Here is a 22,138-nt window from a genome sequence, read left to right on the forward strand (position 1 = left end):
AGATCTAAATATTGACAACCTCCTTAATAGTTTTGAGCCAAAAAGAATTTGTTGGAATTCCCATACTGAAGTCAGAAAAATTCAATATTTTCTTTGTTCTAAAATAAATAAATTGTATTAGAGTGGAAGAGCCAAAGTTATCTTGGATGACTTCTTGATATGGAAATACTAATTTCCTTTTAACCTCAAGGTGCATGTTCCTGTAAAGGTTGGGAAAACTGTTAAGAGTTTTGTGATTGACAAACTATCAACAAAGTAAAAATAATTTATTTTAGCAAATATAATTATAATACATATCAAATTACAACCAAGACTAGAAATCAGGTCATAAAATACAACACAACCACTAATATCTTTTGCAGTTTACATAACCAGAAGTGCACTTTAGTGATCTATTCCTTAATACCTCATAAGAAATGCTGCTGATAAAGTTTCGAGGATCTTGTATAGCCTATCTAATTTTTGATTATTATACGTTATTGCCAGTTATAGTTCTACGTTCTTAACTGCCACTGGATAATATTTCATTAACTTATAAGGAACTGAAATGTGTCTCACAACCATTAAAACATGATATCCACATTCTACTACTTTGAGCAAAATGTCACTCAGTATATTTTGCCTTTGTTATATATAAACAACAGAATTTCACTTAATCACATGGCTTACAATGTAAAGGACTTATGTTTCTGCATCTATTAAACATATTTTCCCAAAATAATCCAGATTTAACTCATTTCATACATATCCACAAAAACTTTTTAGTTGCAATTGAGAAGCATATAAGCAGTGCACTTGCATTAGTGATATGATACATATGCAAAAATAGATCTTAAGAGAACTGTATAAAGTTAATTTATTTTTAACTGATCCTAATTCTCCTTGAGATCACTATTCTTGTTTCTCACTTTGTTCAATTTTTGATGCAGAAACTGGAATAGTTTCCTCTTTCTGATTAGGTGATACCAGTTCAGATTTTTGATTCCAGAACGGTCTTTCTTTCATCTGTAATATATCTGCTATTCTGCTAGCTGTCTGAACAACCTAAAGAGAGGGAAAAAGTTAGAAAATTATATTTATAGTGACCCACATTTATGCTTCTGTGAGGTATCAATTCTTTCATCAGGCTACATTTTACTTTTTTTTTTTTTACAAGGTATAATAGTCAAATAGGTATATGATATGTACACATACTGGCCACCAAATTAGAAACTTATTTAATACCATGTTGGGTCTTTTAATTGGCTTATATTTGATAGAAGAGGGCTTTGCTCCCAGATCTTTTTTTTTTTTGTCCCATACATTCTCAATGGGATTCAGATCTGAGGTTTGCGATGACTAGGGAAGATGGAAGTTGCTGTCATGCTCACTGAACCACTGCTGAGCAATTCCTGCACTGACAGCAGAATTCTTGCCCATGCATGAAACAACTGTCACCTGCTGGATAAAAAGTCAACATTGCTCAGATATTCCCTGATGGAGATCTGACTCTCACCAACAGAATATGCCCTATACCATGATACCACCTCTAGAACCTTGAGTTGTGTTTACAAGGCAAGCTGGGTTCATTGCTTCATGGGACTCCTGCAAAACTCTCTGCCTGCTGTTAGTACAGAACAAAGTATAATGTAACTTTTCTGACCACGACTTTTTTTTCTAGTGTCCAGTCACAGTGTTCCTGATGCCACTGTAGATAAACTTTCCAGTTCTTCACAGAAATCAGTGGCATGTATCGGTATTGGCAGTTGCATGTCTATAGTTTCCTATAGACATGCAACTGCCAATACCGATCCTTTTCAATTTCCTGCACATAGTTCAGTGAGTTTTCTGTGAGAACAATCTCATCTTCCTTTCTCTCTTTTACCTTACAGTGTCAAGGGTTTATTAATCATCAGACCTCAAACCATTCACAGTATAAGGTGGTCAGCCCTATGCCCCGGTGTATCCTATGTCCTGTGGTGTTGAGTTCTCAAGGCCGGTTTGCCTGCTTTGCAGGATAAAAAACCCTACTATCCCACTCCTAAGACCAGCTAACTTGGCTATGGCTGAGGAAGATCCTTCAGCTCCTCACGTCACTGACGGGAATCGAACCTAGGACACTCCTTCCCCAGGCATATGGTTGTGAAGCGCACAGCCACTAGGCTAACTGTGCAGACCCGTGAGAACAAGCCTTCCTTAAATGCTTCAATTGCTCCACACATGAAATTCTGTTTGTCTATACAAGCCTTCTCAGACAATGGCAATCTCATTCCTGACAGATTGTCTTAGGACGATAATTACACCTCTCAGACAAGCAATGTGGGTTTATAATCAGGTTTTAACTTGTATATATATATTTTTTTATTTATTTATACTAGGTGTATTTCCTTAACATGTTTTGCTGTCTATATGGTTAACAGCATCTTCAGGAGGTTGCTTAAAATAAGTAAAAAAGTTTTCCAATAGATGCTAATATCTATAAACTGAAAAGACTGGAATGATAGTTCATTCATGAGTAGCACTAGAACAGAGGATTATCATTAGTAGTCTATAGGAAAGAAACTCACACAAGCAGGTACCTATAAGCAAGTTTGTTCCATCACTCCACAAAAATTACATATAATCAAAACCTAGAGCTTACTCCACCTTTATGAGTGTCTGAGACCTGAAAATACTTCAGGCGCGAACTTGAAAAAGGATTAAAACCAAGTTTATAAAATTGCTTGGTATCGTTAACGTATAGTATACCCAAGGTAAAAAAATTTTCTACATCTTTCTCTCACCCTGAGATTTTTATTTAATAAGGTTTGTGGCAACTTGTATAGGTAAAATTTAAAAGTTCTGCATTACTTCAACCTTGGCATCTCGGGGTCTGGCTCCCAATGACGAGACCTCAATAAAGGTCGAAACCAGTCTGGGCAGTGGCCCTTCCCTTAATGCATAGCATCATACATGTCTGCAAAGAGATGTGCTTTGCATTAGGGGAGAGACTAAGGAAAGTGATCAGAGCTTACTCCACCTTTACCACAAGTTGCCTCAGACCCGAAAATATTTCAGGTGCAAACGTGACTTACCTGCTTTGCTTACTTGGAAAAAAGGATTAAAACCAAGTTTATAAAATTGCTTGGTATCTTTAACGTATAGTATACCCAAGGTAAAAAAAATGGATTCATAGCACACAACCTCAAAGACTATCACTAGTAAATTGGCAAACATTCTCCATGCCCTACTTAGAAGAGGAGTACTCTAAGGCAATTTGTTCAAAAGACACTAAACAGAAACCAAGGAATGATCCTTCTCACCATTTGGAAGTCATTAATTATGATGTGTAACGTTGAAGACCTGTCCTATGCCAGCACTTACATAGTTTACAGAACAATGTCGAGACTGCACACAACATGCCTAGCGATGCTTATGATTGAACAATCATTCCAGTCTTTTCAGTTTATAGATATTAGCAGCTTTTGGAATATTTTTATTTCTTTATTTTAAGTAACCTTTTGAAGATGCTGTTAGCTATACAGACAATGAAACATGTTGAAGAAATATATCTAGTATAAATAAAAAACATGAGTTAAAACCTGATTATCTGTTATTAAATGTAGGTTATTTTTCCGCTGATTAAAAGTAAACACCCAGGATATCTCACCTTCTGAGAAATCAGTTCTGTTGTTTTCAAAATTGTGGCTCCAGGCACCAACAACAAGTCCTTTATCAAACTTTGAAAGATCCTTTGTTTTGTTTTTTCCCCATTGTAATCAACCAGAAGCATTCTTAAATAGTTGCCTAGAGCACATGGTGATACAGGTGACCAAGTATTTTGCATATACAGTGTGTATATGCATAAAGGTTTCTAATTCAGTGACTGGTATGTGTGTATATGCTAGAACCCGTTGAGCCATTGGCAACAACACTGATACAAAACTAAGTTTCTACTTCATACTAGCTTCAGTAATTGTTACATCAACTTCAGCAAATTTAACGGCATTAGTTTTGTCTGATTATTGTATTCATGCTAATACAGAAAGTGATTGTCAGTAATGGTATATCTGACCTTTACTTTAGTATTTATATTTTGTTTCTGCATTTAATAAATTTTGTCTCATGATTTCCCCTAGTACAGGTGGATTTTTTTGCCTTCCGTTTTCAGCTTGTCTTTCAATTTACTGTAACGTTTGTGTAATCATCTATCTCCTGAGGTTTATTAATATAATTATAGACCAATGCAATTAAGTTTTTTATTATTACTAACTTCCTGTCAATTTTCTTTCAAATTAATTAGACTCCAACAACGTTAGTTTTTACATTTTGGTCTTCTAAGGTCCTACTAACTGCATCAATCCACTTACATCTCAGCCTTACTAATGTTCTTTTCTATCACTCTGGCTTCAAACACTTGTTATGCTAATCTTTCTTTCAGCTTGAATATTAAGCATCAACTTCTTTTCTGAAATCATTATTAATAATATTTTGACTTCTTTTTTTTCTTTTAAAGTGAATCTCTTAGCTTATAATATATTTATGGGCTAAGGATTTAAATAAGCTAGAAGCCCTGTTTTTTTCAACCTATTTTAGGCTTTCAATAAGCAAGGTGGTGGTCTCACATTAGCCAATGAATTGTATCTTCAATTTAAACCAGGCTGTAGATGACAATGATCTACAATCTGCTCTTATAATGCTGGATAGCATGTATGCTAATCACTCAGCATAACCAGGTTGGCTGTGCAATTAGCACTGGGGACTGCTCCCCTAATTTTCTTCATACAGTAGTGAACAGATTAATCTGCATACATTTTAAAGAAAAATTTTAATTTTGCAAGAAAATAAGTTCGAAAATTAAACTCCAACTTGAACTAATAATTTATATGCGCTCCTCTGTTCCTAATAAGTTCATTAATTTGCTTAGGCATGGACTCTACCAACATAGAATGCATTTTTCTTATTTTTGCATCTCAAAACCATGCTTTTATAATGGATCATATTAAGTTATCCTTTGTATCACAATTCAATTTTCCAAGTCTCTTTTTCACTATGGCTCACAAGTTTTCCATTGGGTTAATGGCAGGAAAGTTACCTGGCCACTGAAGCAACTGCATGTTGTGATTTTTGAGAACTCGCACTTTTTTTTGTCTTTCTGGATCTGTGAGGCCACTTTTCATCATACTGTCAACAAGCACAAATGATCCTAGATCGTCATTATGTAAAACAACTCCAGAACATCTTTTTAGCTGGGTGTTTAGCAGCTTGTTGAAAGTTTAGAAAAACCTTCTCAGCTGCTGATTTGCAAACATAGGGTACTTGCTCTCCTTGGACAAAGAAATGACTCTGATCTGAGAATAGACCTTCCATTTTCAACAATCCAATCTTTGTACACTTTTGCCCTGGAGCCTCTTTTTCTGCATAGCCTTCATTTGTTTCTTTTTTGGTCTGTAAGCGGTCCTCCCCGCTTCCAACAATCTTTGATGGACTGTCATGTCAGAAACGTTAATCCCACTAACTAAAGTCTCTAAGTCTACAGCAGACAATCTTGGATTCATTTTGCTTTTCCTAACTAGTAAATGCAGTTTTCCTTTTCTGTCCTGAAACCTCTTTAAAATATTAATAGTACCCAAACTAACACCACACTCATTGGCATTTTGTCTTTGAGTCACAGACGTGTGCTGAGAAAGAGTACATATTTTTGAATGATTTCTTGGAGATGTATCCATTTTATAGCTACACAAAATGAATAAAATACTACGAATGTCGACTTTATACACTATTAATAAACATCATAGAGACAGTTAAAACATGCAGCATTCATTCAACATAGTGAACTAAAACTAAAGCCGAAAATAGTAAACAAACGAAAATTATTGTGAAATGAAACAAAAACCAAAAACTTTGGCCTTCTTCAGATTAATTTATTCGCTGCTGTATCTATGGTCCCCAATTTCTGATATTGTTTTCTCTAACTCAGCTCTCTCTCTCTCTCAGATACATAAAATTGGTTTGCGTGCTGTTAACACAGTGTTTTTGGCTAATTTGTTTTTTCCTGTTGCTGTTTGAAGAGGAAATGTGTAAGAATAATAAACTAATTTTATTTAGTCATTAAATTATTAGACCAATAAAATATTCGGCACAAAGATTAAAAAAAAATATGCATGCATATGTGCATGCACAGACAAAGTGCAATACTCAAATCCTAACCACCATCCTCTATGGATGCAGGTCTCAAAAGGACACTCTTGCAGATTTTTTGGTAACATATTGTGGCCAGATTTATTTAGATTCAGAAATCTAAAATTTGTATTTACTTCTATATAACAAGGAGATTTTTCCTGTTGCATCTGGTAATCTGCATCAATGGCATAGTCTGCCATGCCAGAGGAGGTAGATAATGGTTGATAAAGTTGCTCAAAGAATACTGAAGATGCTAGAATGACTTAGTAAAAAGTAATAGTGACTTATTTTCAGTATGTTATAGCTTTTTATGAACATGTGAAATTTTTTCTAAAGTGCCAGCCTCAAGCTGTAAGGAATAGCAGATTTTTTTTATGAGGGATTTTGAGCAAAGAGTTCTATTGGCTAAAAAAAGTGTTCCTGTGTGATTGATTTTAGTGAGAGGCCAGTGTGGTTTGAAAAGATGGTATTTTAGCTCTATTTACTAAGGTTTTGATAACACCATATGAAGAAAAGGTGATGCGAGAGATGATGTACCTATCAGTATAGGTAGATTTTCTGTAGGAAAAAAGAAAAAAAAAAAAGAAATTAAATGTTTCAGTGTTTTTCATCGAAAAACTTCAGTTTTTCATCCCACAAAACAGACAAACTAGCCGAAGAACACATGCAATTAACAGACAAAGTGAACTATGTGGGCAGAATTAGCAGCCTTATTATAACATTAATAAAGAAAGATGTACTAAAAATCACGAAGCTGGAACAGTTCAAATGAAAAGCTTTCATTCTTAGCATCCTGGCCAAGATAAGAGCCTAGGTATTTCAATTTTCCAAGATGAAATGTTAATGAATTGAAGTTGACTTCAAGCTTACTGAAAAATAGCAAGGAGACAGATCAGCTTTCTGGGCACTAGGTTATAGAAGATAAATATAAAATAGATGTTTTCATTTTTTTTTTTTTTTAATATCTGGCACACACAAAAGGTCTCAAGACCTATGCATATCAGTGTTGTGTGTGGTTAAAAAAGCAGGAAGGCTGTTCCAAAGAATGGAAGGAGATGGAATAAACGTGAAGGCAGAGAAGTTGGTTTGGTGAGTTTCAAGCTGGACTGTAAATGGGTGTGGGTTAGCAGCTTTGTTTTTATGATTTTGGAGGAATGTTAGTGGCTAATTCAGTAGAGATTTGTGGGCAGAATTAGCAGCCCACATACAGATTCAGAAGATGAAATTTGATAAACCTTGTTTGTCAAATGAAAAGGAGGGAGATGCAATTATTAAGCATTAAATTTAAAGCAAAGTGTAGAGTAATTTTCTTACATTATCGTATAGCTCTTTCCCTGCTAACTTGTTCACTTTAAGCCACCTCTGTTCAAATTCTTTCATCTGCTCTATAGCAGCCTTTACATCTCCTTGTTCATACTGGAATACAGCATAATTGAGAGGTATGGTCGGATCATTCCTGAATATAAAAAAAAAAAATTAATTTAGTTCTTAGATTTATACATTATTTTATATTAGCAGAATGTTTCCTTTTAACTACAGAAATGGTCACAAATTTAAATGGTGCATTCTTTATATATGTTTAACCTGTAACCACCACCACTTGAGATATTAATTTGCTACTTCTGTTTTGCAGTCATATATATGTAATGGAATTTTCTTACCTTCCTTCCGCTCTCTTGGTACTTTGTTAGAGGCATTGCCAATTCTCCTAGTCACACATGCTGACATGACATCCAGTCCCATCACATTGATTTTTTCATTGAGAACCTCCTGTTCATCTACTTCATTTCTGACATTATTCTATATCACATCAACTGCAATTCTGTACCTTAATGATGAATCTTTGCAAAGTGATCACTCAGCAACTTTACTATTTATTTTGCTTCTGTCACCTTCCTATCATCAGCACTGATTATAGTCATCCCCTCATAATCATTCTACATAATGAAAAAATTCTTTTGGATTTACTTTGGCCTGCTTTATATAGTTTTCCCCTCTCATAATTTGATTTAACCTTCCCTACCATGCTAGTCACCCTACTTGTGGGCCTTATATTGCTCATGAGCATGCTAATCACCTTTTTATTTATATTTCATCTACAATGTACTTGGTTTATCCTCCTGACTCTGGGTTTGCAGCCTGATACTATTTCTCAAACAGTCCCTGAGTAAATTCTCCTGCATTACTGACATTGTTTCCTTGTAGCCTCTCAAGACATGGCACATTGCTCCAAGATGCCTCCTGTCTGTCAATTACCAGCTTTATAGTTCAACATAAACCCTTTCTTGAATATGAAATCTGCATTTAGCAACCTCCCAGAACAAGACTGCATGATCACTTTTCCTGATTGGAGAAAGAGTGTCTACTGTGAATACATCTTCTGATGCTATTACCAGATCCAGCAAACCTGTGGTCCCCCTCCTGAAACAACATGTCATGGAAATGGAATTTATACTGAACTAAGGGATAGTTAGTTCTATATAAATTCCATTTCCATCTTGCCATGTACCGATAGTTGGAGTCCCCCCCCACCATAATAATTGCTCAGCCTGCATCCACATCTTCCAATTGATCCCCTGGTCTATAGCAGCAACTAACAATATATTTTGTCCTATTGGCTTCTATCTGAGAGCCTCCATAGCTCAGGCAGTATAGACTAAGTCCTTTGGTCAGAAAGACCTGGGTTCAATTCCCATTAGTGACATGAGAAACCTTTATATGGTCTCTTTTGATGAAAGGTGAGTTAGCTGGTATCATACGGAGGAAGGAGTTTTTTCACCCAGAAACTTGGGTTTTTCATCCCCCAGAACAGGCAAACCAACCCTGTGAACACGTGCGTCAACAGGGCTAACCACCTTATCCTTGGGACGGGTATGGTTTGGAAGGGCTAAGGACAGCTCTGTAACAGGCCACTAGGCCTAATATGTAAATGGAAGAAGAAAAAGGCTTCTATCTCACACTAGATAGCCCTCAAATGAACCATCTCTCCTAGAACTAAAATCCTCTTTAACTTCTAATTTTGTTGGTTGAAGTTTTTCAGCTGTCATCAGCAATACCCAAACCTCCTATCCCTGAAAATACAATACCATTTACATTTTATCCGTGTAACTATGCCATGCTCTGTCAACCAGGGCTCACTGATGCCTATAATATTTGGCCAAGTCGAGCTTCCCAAAGCCCAAAAATCTTCTCCTTTATTTCTGATATTTCTGTGCATGCATCTCAACATTGCCTTGGTCCAACAGTTATCCTTGCAGACTTGAAATCTCTGAAACTGCATAATCATTTCTGTGCACACACACACATTTGTTTCAGAGCTGTTGAACCCACACTTGACTGTATCTCCCCATCCCAATACTTCTATTTCCCTGATTTTTCACTTCCAGTCTCACACTGAAACAACACTTTCCAAAAACCATTCAAATGCAGTCCATAGATTATTATCATCATCAGACCTCCATGGAGTCAAATGACTGATTGCAGGAGATCCACATCCCATCATACAGTGACTGGAATGCATTCACTGTCTCCCCATCTTAGATGTCGATGATTCATAATAATGTTTTACAATATAAATAATACCAAGAGAGGGGGAAAATACATTTATTAAACTGTAATATTTTGCTGGTTTTTTTAATCAGCATCATCAGAGCCCAATCATAACTATGATAGGCACACAGCACTAAACTGCATAATTGAGGGAATTAATTTAAATTGTAACTGACAATAGAACTAATGTCCAAAAAATCAAATAACCATAAAGTCAATTTAGAGAAGTCAGACTATCAGGTCAGGTCTCCTGGCCTGATACCACTTTCAAACCTTTCCTTTAGCTAGCTCCCTTCATACATTCTCCTAAACATCCTGGAGTGTATAAAGTTCCTTGTGCCTGCAGTTTGGCATACTTTGGACAGACTAGAAGATCAGTTAACATCTGCCTTGAACACAAAAATATCATTTGTGTGGTAAGGTTAGGATTAACAGACCATGATCTGAATACTCACATAGGATCAGATGGAGGAAAACATCTTTATTACACAGAAGTTGTTATAAATCTGAGATAATCTTTAAAAGTATCCGTGGCATAAATGTAAATAATAAATTACATGATAACCACAGTAATTAACTTTAATGAAATAAAGGTACAAATTAACAGTACATCATCAGCACAACAAGTAATTCAAAGGAATGGAATGCAAAGTACATTTGTTGAATTGCTTGTTGTCTACACTGATTATGTACTGTTAATTTCAGTACAAAATATTTGTACCTTTATTTCATTAAATTTAATTACTGTGGTTATCATGTAAAAGTCTGAGATACTATTTTTGGAATCAGCATCAGCTATGAAGCACTCTCCCAACCTCAACAATGGTTGCATTAATTTACTAAAGATCTGGGAGACTATCATTTTAAGACCTGATAGCTTGACGTCTCTAAATTAACTTTATAGTTATTTGACCCAAAGAGATGTTGTGTGCCTATCACAGTTCTTAAAAATGTAAGAGAGCTAAGCTATGTGTACAATTAGCTAAACAAAAGTCATGGGAAGACTTGGGTAAGAGTATGGAAAGTAAATATCAGGAAGGTAGAAAATGTTCAGGAGGCTATTGAAGAAATGGAGGAAAGAGCATGTAAAAGGAATCAAAGATAATAAAGGTGACATGAAAACTGAAGATAAGAATATCCAGAGTAATTACTTTCAAAGCCTGTTAAATGAACCAAGCAGTGACAGAACAGTAGTAGAAAATTTTCAAGAATGCAAACAGGAGTACACATCAATACTTCAGGTAGAAAAAGCCATCAAAAACTTGAAATGTGGAAAGACAGCTAGAGTATATGATATTCAACCAGAAATGCTTAAGTGTGGAGGTATAAACGTTTTTCAGTAGGTACACTTGCATAATTCAGAGTGCCTGGTCAGAAGGTCAAATTCCCAATGATTGGAGTAGAGCTCTCATAGTACCCATCTATAAAAAAGGGAATAAAACTGAATGTGAGAATTGCTAGAAGTATTCCTCTGTAAGTGTTCCAGGTAAGATTTATGCAATGATATATTTAAAAAGAGTTGAGAGACTTGAACAACCTGGGGGTTTAGGCCAAATAGAGGTTGTCAATATCAGATTTTCACTTTAAGATAAATAATGGCAAATACTTGTTGGATTTCTGACATGGACTGGTTATTACTAACACAATGTTCCAATATAAAAATATGCATAAACTCACATGGAGAGAAGATGCAAGGAATAAGAAAAGTCTCATTGACTAAGTTATTATTGATGGTGAGTGTACAGAGGATTTGCAATTGGAAGTGATCATCATAAAATTGAAGAGCATATAAGAAAGTTTTAAAGTGAATAAAAGTTGAGCAGCTCTCAGATATGAACTGTAGACTAAAATACACAAACATTATTCAAGAAAAAATGAAAGAGTTTGAGAACAGGAACCAAACCTTGGAGATTCAGTGGCAAATAATGAAGAAAACATTGATTGATTCAGCCAGAGAGGCATGTTGTGAGGTTGTCTGCAAGAATAAGAAAAATCAGAACTCCATGGTGGACACAAGAAGTTAATGAAGGAAAAGAAGAGCGCATATCAAAAGTTCCTGACAAATAAGTCAGCTTGTGCCTTATAGAATACAGAGACAAAAGTAAGAGAAAGCTAAACTCTGTAAAACTAGCTAAACAGAAGTCATGAGAAGATTTTGGCAAGAACATAGAAAATAAATATCAGAAAGGTGGCAAAATATTCTGGAGGTTGTTGAAAAAACTCAGAAATAGAGGAAAGAGTGCTGTAAAAGGAGACATGATGGAGAAAATGATATCCTTGAAGTGTGGAGTAATTACTTTGAAAAATTGCTAGATGAAACAATCGCTGACAGCCCCCAGCGGGTAGAAAACACTTGACAGGCATGCAATCAGGAATACATATCCATATACTTGAAGCCATCAAAATCCTGAAATGTGGAAAGGCAGCTGTAGTATTGACCATAAATGCTCAAGTATGAAGGTATAAAACTCTTACAGTGGCTGCATCGTTCAGAAGGCCTGGACAGAGGATGAATTCCAGATGATTGGAGTATAGCTCTCATAGTACCCATATATGAAACGGGAAATAACACTGAATGTGAGAGGTATTTCTCTACTAAGTGTTCCTGGTAAGAATTATTCAAGTATACTGAAGTGAGGAGGATTGTGAAAGGGAAGCTTGGTGAAGAACAAGCTGGATTCAGGCCAAATAGAGGCTGTCAGGATCAGATTTTCACTTTACAACAAATAGTGAAAGATCATGGGAATATAAAATAAAGATCTGTATTTAAGTTTTGCAGATCTGGAAAAGGCATATGACAAGGTGCCAAGAGAAAAGCTATTCAAAATGCTAAAGTTATATGATGTCAATGGGCGATATATCAAGTAATACTTGGTCTTTATTTAGGTTGCAAGCAGTTAGAATTGAAGGAAGTGCAGAAAGATGGTTTGACATAAAATTAGGGGTAAGACAAGGATGCAGATTATGAAAGAAAGTGGCATTAGGCCTGATATTATAATTGGAGATGTCAAGCTTAGCTCTTTTGTTGTTGATGTTGTACCCCTAATCATGTCCAGTGCAAGTTACATGGACTCACTAACTAAACTGAATAATACGTGTAACAAATTTGGCATGTAAATCAGCAATAAAAAAAAACCAAAGCTATGAAAATAGGCAGGAGCATAGAAAACTTCAGCTGCATTCAAGAGTTCCTATAGAAATAGCAAAATATTTTAGCTATTTAGGCACAGTTTTTAGTGAAGATGGCAGGTTAAATCTAGAAACTGACAACAGAATAAGCAAAGCCAGTATGGTGGATAGCCAGCTGAATAAATTTATATGGAATAAGAGAGAAATTAGCCAAATCATCAAACTAGTAGTATATACGACAGTGTTTAAACCAGTTTTAAGTTATGGATCTAAGAGTTGGGTTAGAAATAAAGCATTTGATCAAAAACTAGAGACCACAGATATGAGGGTTCTGAGAAAAATTAGGGGAGTGAACTGATGGCATTAATGGCAGAATCATATTAAAAATAAAGATATTAGAAAGGAACTTGAAACTATTAGTATTCAAGAATTTGTAAGCAGAGTTAATCTAAGGTGGTATGACCATTTAAATAGAATGGTTGAGGAAAGGTTAGTAAAACAGCTGTTTGATGCCAAGATGGCAGGAAAGAGACCCAGAGGAAGATCAAGGTCTAGGTGGAGTGATTCGGTCAGAAGTGCCTTAGCAGCACAAAATGTTAGATGTGACAATATTGGAGTGCTCACAAGTAATAGATTGATTTGGAGGAAAACTGTTGATAGAAGATTAATAATAATATAAACAATCATATAGGGCTGTCATAGTAACCTGAACATCTCTTGGGGGTTACATGTCAGGAAATTGATGATGTATTTTCATCTATATAATTTTCTGTTCATCACTTTTTATTTTTTTCTATGTAAAGTAGAGAGAACAAAATCTATTCACAATAGTAATTACACATCAATGTAATACCAATACAAATGTAATCTTGTGATTTACATATTTCTTTTAATAATCACAAATTAACACTTACCCATCAAGTTTCATTGCTTGCTCATATGCTTGACCTGCGTTCCCTGGATCCTGTAAGTTTTTTAATGACACTGGAAGAGCAGTTATTTAATATTATTATTATTTACATGATGTTTATATATCAATAAATAGATGGATTCAAAATGTAAATTATTTGATATATTTCATCCTTATGACTATTTGGATGGTTAATATATGTTATAAAGAGGCATTAATGTTTTATCATGTGAGGTTATACACTAATTATTTCCGATGCTTACAAATGACATTTTGTGGAGTGTTGGGTTATAAACTTTTCATTTCATCAATTAAAATACATCGCAAGCAGTTTTATCCACTTAGGTTAATTTTAATGAAGAGGAAGTGTTTTTCCTAATACTTGATAAAGGAAACCAAGTTAATACCTCAGCCTTTAGTGTCTCCTAAATCTTTATTAGTTCTTGACTATTTCCATTATTTATAAGATAACAATAAGACAAAGATTTAAAATTCCAAGTGAACATGGATGATAAGATTTATATTTATAAATATTATAAATCTTATCATCTTGATAAGATTTAAAAGTAAGTTAATGTTAGTAAACGTGGTATGAGAGAAAGATAACAGCTAGCTAGCATTGATCTTGAAACAACTAAGGCTGCAAGGTATCACTACATTGCTTGTTTTTTTTATGGATCATAACTGTAGCACCAAAACTTATCCCCAGTCGCAACTTTTGGAAGAAAGTTCTGGTCATTAAGAACTTGCTCCCTCAAATCGTGGTAAACAAAGCACAAATTAAGCAGACACGTGTTTCATTTGCAAATCTTCTGTTAAAATTTGCTGGCCTGAACTCTATGACAAATTAGTCTCTTCAGAAACTTGCTCATTGGTCTTTTAATGATCTTCAATTGATTGCCTGGCAAACTTTTTTGATATTTTCATCATTTCTGTTTGTCGAAGGTTGGCCAGATCGTGGTTGGTCTTTAACTGACATGTCCCATTTTTGAAATGGGGAAACCACTCATAGATCTGCATTTTACCTAAAGTGTCATCCTAGGCTTGTCAAAGCATAACAATAGTTTCAGCTGCAGTTTTACACAAAAGAAAACAAAATTTCATGCACACTCTGTTCCTTGTGGTCAGCTATCACAAAATTTCCAAACTGACTTGTAAGCACTAACAAACAAAAAAGCAGCCAGAACAACCAGCCACTTCACACAGGATGACACCACTTGCCAGTGGAAAACTGCACACTCATGATGCCGGTATCATCTGTAATTAGAAAATGCACATGCATGCCAAATTCAGATTCCTGTTATTTTTGGGTATCCCCCCTCGTATACAAAAATGTGTTGATATTAAAACCCTAATACAACACATTATCAATATTTTTATGGTGTGTCTTAGGACTATGTTTAAGATCTCAAGAATAAAACAAATTCATTTACCTGCAAGAAGCATCAACAACTGCCCATTGCGAGGATTCAGATTCATGGCTGCGCTCAAAAAATGAAAAGCTGATGCATACTGTTGCATTGACAAATGAACTAATCCAAGATTATGAAGAATTTGCCAGTTAAATGGTGCCAAATATGTTGCTCTCTTGAGACAGCTGATTGCCTAAAACGTTTTCAATTTGAAATGGAAATATTACAAAATTAAAATATTTTAATCTGAAAAGTAATAAAATATTTTTAATAATAAAAATGCTAATTTAAATACATATTTAGAGTTTACAGTTCTCATTATTTAGAATTATTGCTTTCACATCTACTACTTTCTGGCAATTTCATTTCAGATTATCCCAAAGCTTATATCATCTCTCTTTACATATTTTTATACCTCAGGATTCCTTTTATTTTGAAAACCTAACATGATATTTTTTCCAGTGAAGCTTATAAACAAAATAAGCTTCCCATTAAATGAGATTCTGTATTATAAAGCTTGTTTTGCCATATATTTATCAATTTTTTTATCTAAATTTGCTTCAGTTACTTACATTAATGGCAGAATCATATTAAAATGAGGATATTAGGAAGGAACCTGATACTGTTGGGATTCAGGAATTCGTGAGCAGAGCTCAGTTGGCATGATCGTTTAAACCAAATGGGAAATGAAAAGTTAGTAAAACGTATTTTTTGACAGGATGCATAAAAAAAGATCCCGAGGAAGATCAAGATCTAGGTGGATTAATACAGTAAAGTGCTTTAGAAGACTGAAATATAACATCAGACGATATTGGAATCTTGACAGATAATAGATTAATTTTGAAGATTGTCGATAGGCAGTTAGTAATGATGTAACCTTTTCATGCAATGCTATCCTAATATCCTGTACACCTCCTTCCTGAAGGAATACATCAGGAATTACATGATGACAATGATGAAAACAGGAACTATTCAATTTGAGAATTCTTAACACCTTCTGAAGATTTTTTTTTATGTGTAACTAGCTGAGAAAGGGCTAGAAAGTGTAATAAGTAAGATGCAATTAAAAACCAGTACAAACATAAGGCCAGGTGTGTGTGTGTGTGTTATGATCCATTGAGTCGTTTCCGACTCCACGAACATACACTCTCCATTCCGATCTGTTCCTGACCATGTCTTTCAGAACCTCCAAGCGCACTCCAGTGGCTTCTTTAACTCCATACCCGTCTAATTCTTGGTCCTCCTCTTCTCCTGCTTCCATCAACTTTAGCAAGCATCATCATCTTCTCCAGACTGTCATTTGCTCGCATAATAAGTCCAAAGTATGACAATTTTTGCTTGATGATCATAGTTTCAAGGGAGCAATCTGGCTTTATTCTGTCTATCACTGATTTATTGGTTTGCTTTGCGGTCCATGGTATTCTTAGCGAGCGTCTCCAAACCCATAATTCAAATGCATCTATCTTCCTTCTTTCACTCTTTCTCAGGGTCCAACTTTCATATCCATACAGCACCACAGGGAATACCACTGCTTTCACGATTCTGATTTTTGTTGTGAGGCTAATATCTTTAAAGATCTTGGTTAAATCTGTCATTGCATTTTTCCTTATTCTTCTTCTAACTTCTTCAGTACAATAACCATCTTTATCATTTCGGTATCCTAGGAACACAAAATTGTTAACTACTTCCATTTTCTCCCCATCTACTTCAAAATCATTAAGTTCATATGTTGCCATAACCTTTGTCTTTTTGAGGTTAAGTTTAAGACCATATTTAGCACTTTCTTCTTTAACTTTCATAATAAGTTCCTTCAAATCGTCTTTGCATTCTGCTGGCAAGGTGGTATTATCTGCATACCTCAAATTATTAATATTTTTTCCACCAATTTTAATTCCAACTGAAGACTCCTCCAGCCCTGCCATTCTTAAAATGTACAAGTTAAACAGGTATGGAGATAAAATACATCCTCATTGCACCCCTTTACCTATTGTGAAATACTCAGTTTCTCCAAGATCCGTTCGGACAGTAGCTTCTTGTTCATAATAAAGATTCCTCAGAAGGATAATGAAATGCTCTGGGACTCCCATTGTTCTTAACACATTCCACAGTTTCATATGATCTACAGAGTCAAAAGCTGTAGTCAAGGAAACCAAGGTAGACATTCTTGTGATATTCCTGTGCTCTTTCTATTATCTATCTCACATTGGCAATTTGATCTCTTGTTCCTCTGCCTTTTCGAAATCCTGCCTGTTCATCTGGCATTTCTCTCTTCATGAATGGTTCCAGTCTTTTCTGAATGATCTTAAGTAAGACTTTACTTGCACGAGTAATTTTTGTGCACTCTTGCATCGCCTTTCTTCAATAAAGGTATATAAACTGAAAGGCCAGGCATACAGTGTATTTTTTCATTATCATCAATTCCTAATATATACCCTCCAGAAATATACAGGATGATAGTATTTGCTATGATAGTATTTGTATGTTTAGACTTAGGCTGGTTAGAACTCATATTACACATTTAACAATTCTTGTAGATAAGCTTATACGTTGGTAACATGACTATTAAATTATTTCAGGAAATTACAATGCACACTAAATATTAATTATTATTATTATTACGGGTATCTCCATGGAGTCAGTAGACTCATCGCGGGAGACCCAAACTAGCAAAACAATATCTGTCATATCTCTTCTTGAATTCATTTACAGACGAAGAGCTCACAACTAAGTCAGGCAATGAGTTCCACTCATTCACCACCCTCCAGGCAAAAAACCTTGCTCTGACACCTTTGCTAACCACACTCTTCTTTAATTTCCAGAGATGACCTCTTGTTCTTCCATCACTATCACACAGCTGAAACATTTCCCCTGCATCAATCCTATAAAAACCTTTTAGTAATTTGAATGTTTCTATCATATCCCCTCTTCTTCGCCTATCAACCAATCTCTGCAATCCACAAGCTCTCAATCTATCAATGTAGGGAGCATTTTTTATATCACACACCAACTTGGTCACTCTTCTCTGAACCCTCTCCACAGCCTCCTCATCTCCAAGGAATCCAGGTGACCAGACCTGAGCACAGTAATCCAAATGTGGAAGTATCAATGCTTTATAAAGGGGAATAATAACCTCTTTATCTCTGGATGTCAGTGTGTTCCTCAACAACCAAGTAATCCTATGTGCAATCTTGGACACCTTAGCAATGTGTCCTCTGAACTTCATCTCCCTATCTACCAATACCCCTAAGTCCCTAGCCTCATCAATCTCTTGGAGTACCTTTCCATCGATGTAGTACACAGCTGGTAATCTTTTAATCCCAAAATGCATGACTTTACACTTTTCCACATTGAACTGACATCCATTTTCTTTTGCCCATTTTACCAGCTTATTTAAATCCTCCTGCAAACTTTCAACATCAGCTTGATTTTTTATTGCACTACACAACTTTGCATCATCAGCAAACAACTGAATATCTCCCTTTAAGCCGTTTCCTATATCATTTATATACAAATTAAACAACATTGTGCCCTGAGGCACACCACTGGTCACCTGCCTCATTCTGGACTCGGCTCCTCCATACACCACCTTATGGTATCTCTCCCTGAGCCATTCTCCTATCCATATCACCAATTTAACATCCATTCCCATCTGCTCCAATTTGCGTAACAGTGTTCTATGGGGTATCCTGTCAAAAGCCTTAGCAAAATCCAGAAGTACCACTGTGTAGCCAGTTCCTTTGTCCAACTCGGATGTTATTCTATTATGAATAGTTAATAGATTGCTAAGGCAGGATCTACCTTTAACAAAACCATGTTGGCCTCTATAGAGTATCATATCCTGATCCACCCATTCTTGAATTTTGTCTTTAACCAACTTTTCCAATACTTTTACCACTACTCCTGAGATGGTGATTGGTCTGTAATTCAATACCGCAGTTTTAGAGCCACCCTTATGCAAAGGAACCACTTTGCCTAACTTCCACTCCCTAGGGACCATACCGGAGTTCAAACTTAAATTAAATATCCAGGTAAGAGGGGTTGACAATTCATTTGCACATTCACGCAACACCCGAGCTGATATTCCATCTAAGCCTACCGCAGTGTTTGCATTTAAGTTTTGCAATATATTTAATACCTCTGATTCTTTAGCTTCAATTTTCACATTAGGTATTGCTATAGGTATAGAGATATCCTCACTTGGGTGATAGACTTTTGAGAAGTGATCACTCAGTAACTCGACTATTACATCTGATTTTGTCACCTCAATACCATCAGCACCCTTTAATCAACTTTAATCAATACTTCCTATATTTCAGCAATGTTACATTGCTATCTTCATGGGAACATAAAACCATGATATGTGCATGCAGGCACTACCAACCAATGAGCAATAAAACTATGATATAGTTTCCTCATTGTTAGCGCCTGTTTGCACATATCATAGTTTTATGTTCCATGAAGATAGCAATGTAACATTGCCAAAATATAGGAAGTACTGATTAAAGTTTTCTTTTAATTGGTTGGTCGATTGGTAGCACCTCTGCTACTAATGGCTCAGTTAAGTAAGTTTGAGCGCGGTTAGTAGTTGGAAAGGGAAATTGTTTGATGCTGTTGGCACACTCTCCCTCGATGAGTCTTTGGACTCCCTAGAGGTGTCTAATAATAATAATAATAATAATTTAGTATACATTGTAATTTCCTGAAATAATTTAATAGTTAACATACACGTTTAATAGAAGGAAAAAATAGTACAAAGAATGAATTAAATAATGATGTGATGCTTCCAGTATTTTGTCTCTGTCACAGTAATATCTTCAGAGTTAAAATATAAGCTGGAACAGACTACTAGACCAGAGTGTCAAGTGTGTCAAAGCAAATTACTAGTTTTGTCAAAACTAAGCAATCCATTTTGATCTGTCTTCCAATAAAAAATATGGCAGTTGCTGCCTTTTGAATATAGAAAAAAACTAAAATAAACTCAGAAAATCCAATAATAGGTCCTAAATCTGTTTTATTTTATTTTTTCTCACTCAATGTTCATTTTTATCCAAGAACATAGTTTTTGACAAAAGTGTCTGGATGGCAACTGTTTGTATTTAGTGTTGCTGTCAATATGAAGACAAGCCTCCTTTCACTGCTATTACAGTCATTACCCTTTGGGGTCGGCCACTAAGTTCTGGTAACCTGCTGCTGGAATTCATCTCCATTCCTCTTGTAGTATGGCAAACAGCTAAGAATTGTTAGTTGGACAAGTAGGTTTGGCATGCAACCTTTCCTCCAGCTCATCCCAAAAATGTTCAATAAAGTTGAGGTCAGGGCTTTGGGCTGGCCAGTTTAATTCTTCCACTTTCATGTCTTCAAACCACAGAGCTTTGTGAGTAGGTATGTCATTGTGCTGATATAGGAAAGGGCCTGTTGCTACCATGTGTAGGAATGGAATTGTCCAAAATATCATGGTAGGCATCAGCGTTTAAAGATAAGAACACAGAAACCAATGGGCCCAGACCATTATGCTACCACCTCCAAATTCTATGGTCGATACAAGACATCCCTGTAAGTATCATTCACCAGGCATCTGCCAGATCCAGACACATCCGTTGGATTGCCAAATCCAATGGATGTGTGCTGATTGTGTACCGTAATTAATTCATCACTCCACAATATCCTCTTCCACTGATTCACAGTCCAACGACAGTGTTGTTTGCACCATTCAAGAGGGCACTGGCAAATACAATCGAAGGCATATGAGCCACAACAGAACCATGAAACCCAAGGACAAACACCTCCTGGCAAATAGTTCTGTCACAGCATCCATTCCAGAGCTCATGTTTAAGTAGTTTGTGGTGGTTGCTAAGGTTGACTGATGATTTACTGTGGCAACACGTTTGAGAGTTCACTGGGCCTGATTTGTCAGTTTCTTGGGGCTACCAGTTCAGGGGAGCAGTTTGGTGGTTCCATCATGTTTCCATGTCATGATAATCTTGCTGACTGTAGACCAGGGCATGTGCAATGTGACAGAAATGCCCATGTGCCTATATAACATTGCAGACACGTATCTGCATCATACAGCAAGGCAACGTGGAACTATAGGGGTGTCCAGACACTTTTGGCAACATAGTATATGTGTACTCCAAGAGTGTCTGGACACCCCTATAACATCAGTGAGCTATAAGTAAGCTAATCTCCTGTGCATAGGAGTGATATATTCACACACATACACTGCTTATGAGGAACAAACAGTCACTGCACTCACCTTAATGAGATGTAGGACTCCTGCAGCAATCCAATGAGGTATGCTTGTGAAAAGCATGCCCCATTGGATTGCTGTGAACACACACCTGGACGCGGTTGCATTTACTTGGAAGCATTATATTCCTCCAATTTATATCACTTACAAACACGACTTGTCATGTAGTGCAATGCACCTTACCCATGAGGGGGGGTCCACTGATTTCTTCCAAGCAATGTATGCATATTATTTATATATATATATACACACACACATTGTGATTGTTCATTTTTACTCGGTAGAAAATATTAATTAGTTTAAATGACTGATACCGAGAGATAAAGAGGTCATATGGTTTATCAAAAAGATACTATTAGTTTACTAGTTTTGTTGAATGTATCAACTTCTTCAGGTATCACAATCAAAGAAATATATAAAAAATAACAGAGACTCAAAAATTGCATTAACAGTACTAGTACAAAAGACAGTAGTACATTTTGAAAACAGTAATGCGAGCTTGAGTTCCAAATAAAAGTTGACTACGTGCTGTCATGAGTGCGCCAGTATTGAACAGAGGCAATGTGTGCATCAGAGAGATTGAAACTTAGACTATTATTGATATGGGAAGAATCTAATGTAATTTCTCTAGATTCGACAATCTTTCAAGTTCATCATAGTATTAGAAGATATTAGAAGTTTGTGTCCAGTCCATAATGTGTTGGCGGCCTTCATCTGAGTTAACAGAAAAAAGAACGTGGCTAGAGAGAG

The 22,138-nt window shown here is 35.8% G+C and overlaps 1 protein-coding gene across 1 annotated transcript in view; it reads right to left on the reverse strand.

Annotated features, from left to right (window-relative positions):
• Positions 1 to 251: 251 nt before the first annotated feature.
• Positions 252 to 22,138, reverse strand: part of BBS4 (Bardet-Biedl syndrome 4) — a 102,780-nt gene continuing 80,893 nt past the window's right edge. Inside the window, exons 9-12 of the mRNA XM_090397513.1 lie at positions 15,163 to 15,334; positions 13,734 to 13,803; positions 7,456 to 7,597; positions 252 to 1,044 (exon numbers count right to left, since the gene is read on the reverse strand). Coding sequence (XP_090253639.1) covers positions 892 to 1,044; positions 7,456 to 7,597; positions 13,734 to 13,803; positions 15,163 to 15,334 — 537 coding nt within the window. The 3' untranslated portion in view covers positions 252 to 891. The remainder of the gene's footprint in view (positions 1,045 to 7,455; positions 7,598 to 13,733; positions 13,804 to 15,162; positions 15,335 to 22,138) is intronic.

The sequence above is a fragment of the Typopeltis vanoorti genome, chromosome 9, assembly GCF_054136105.1.
Source record: "Typopeltis vanoorti isolate ZY-2024b chromosome 9, IOZ_Tvanoo_1.0, whole genome shotgun sequence".
NCBI classification, from domain to species: Eukaryota; Metazoa; Arthropoda; class Arachnida; order Uropygi; family Thelyphonidae; genus Typopeltis; species Typopeltis vanoorti.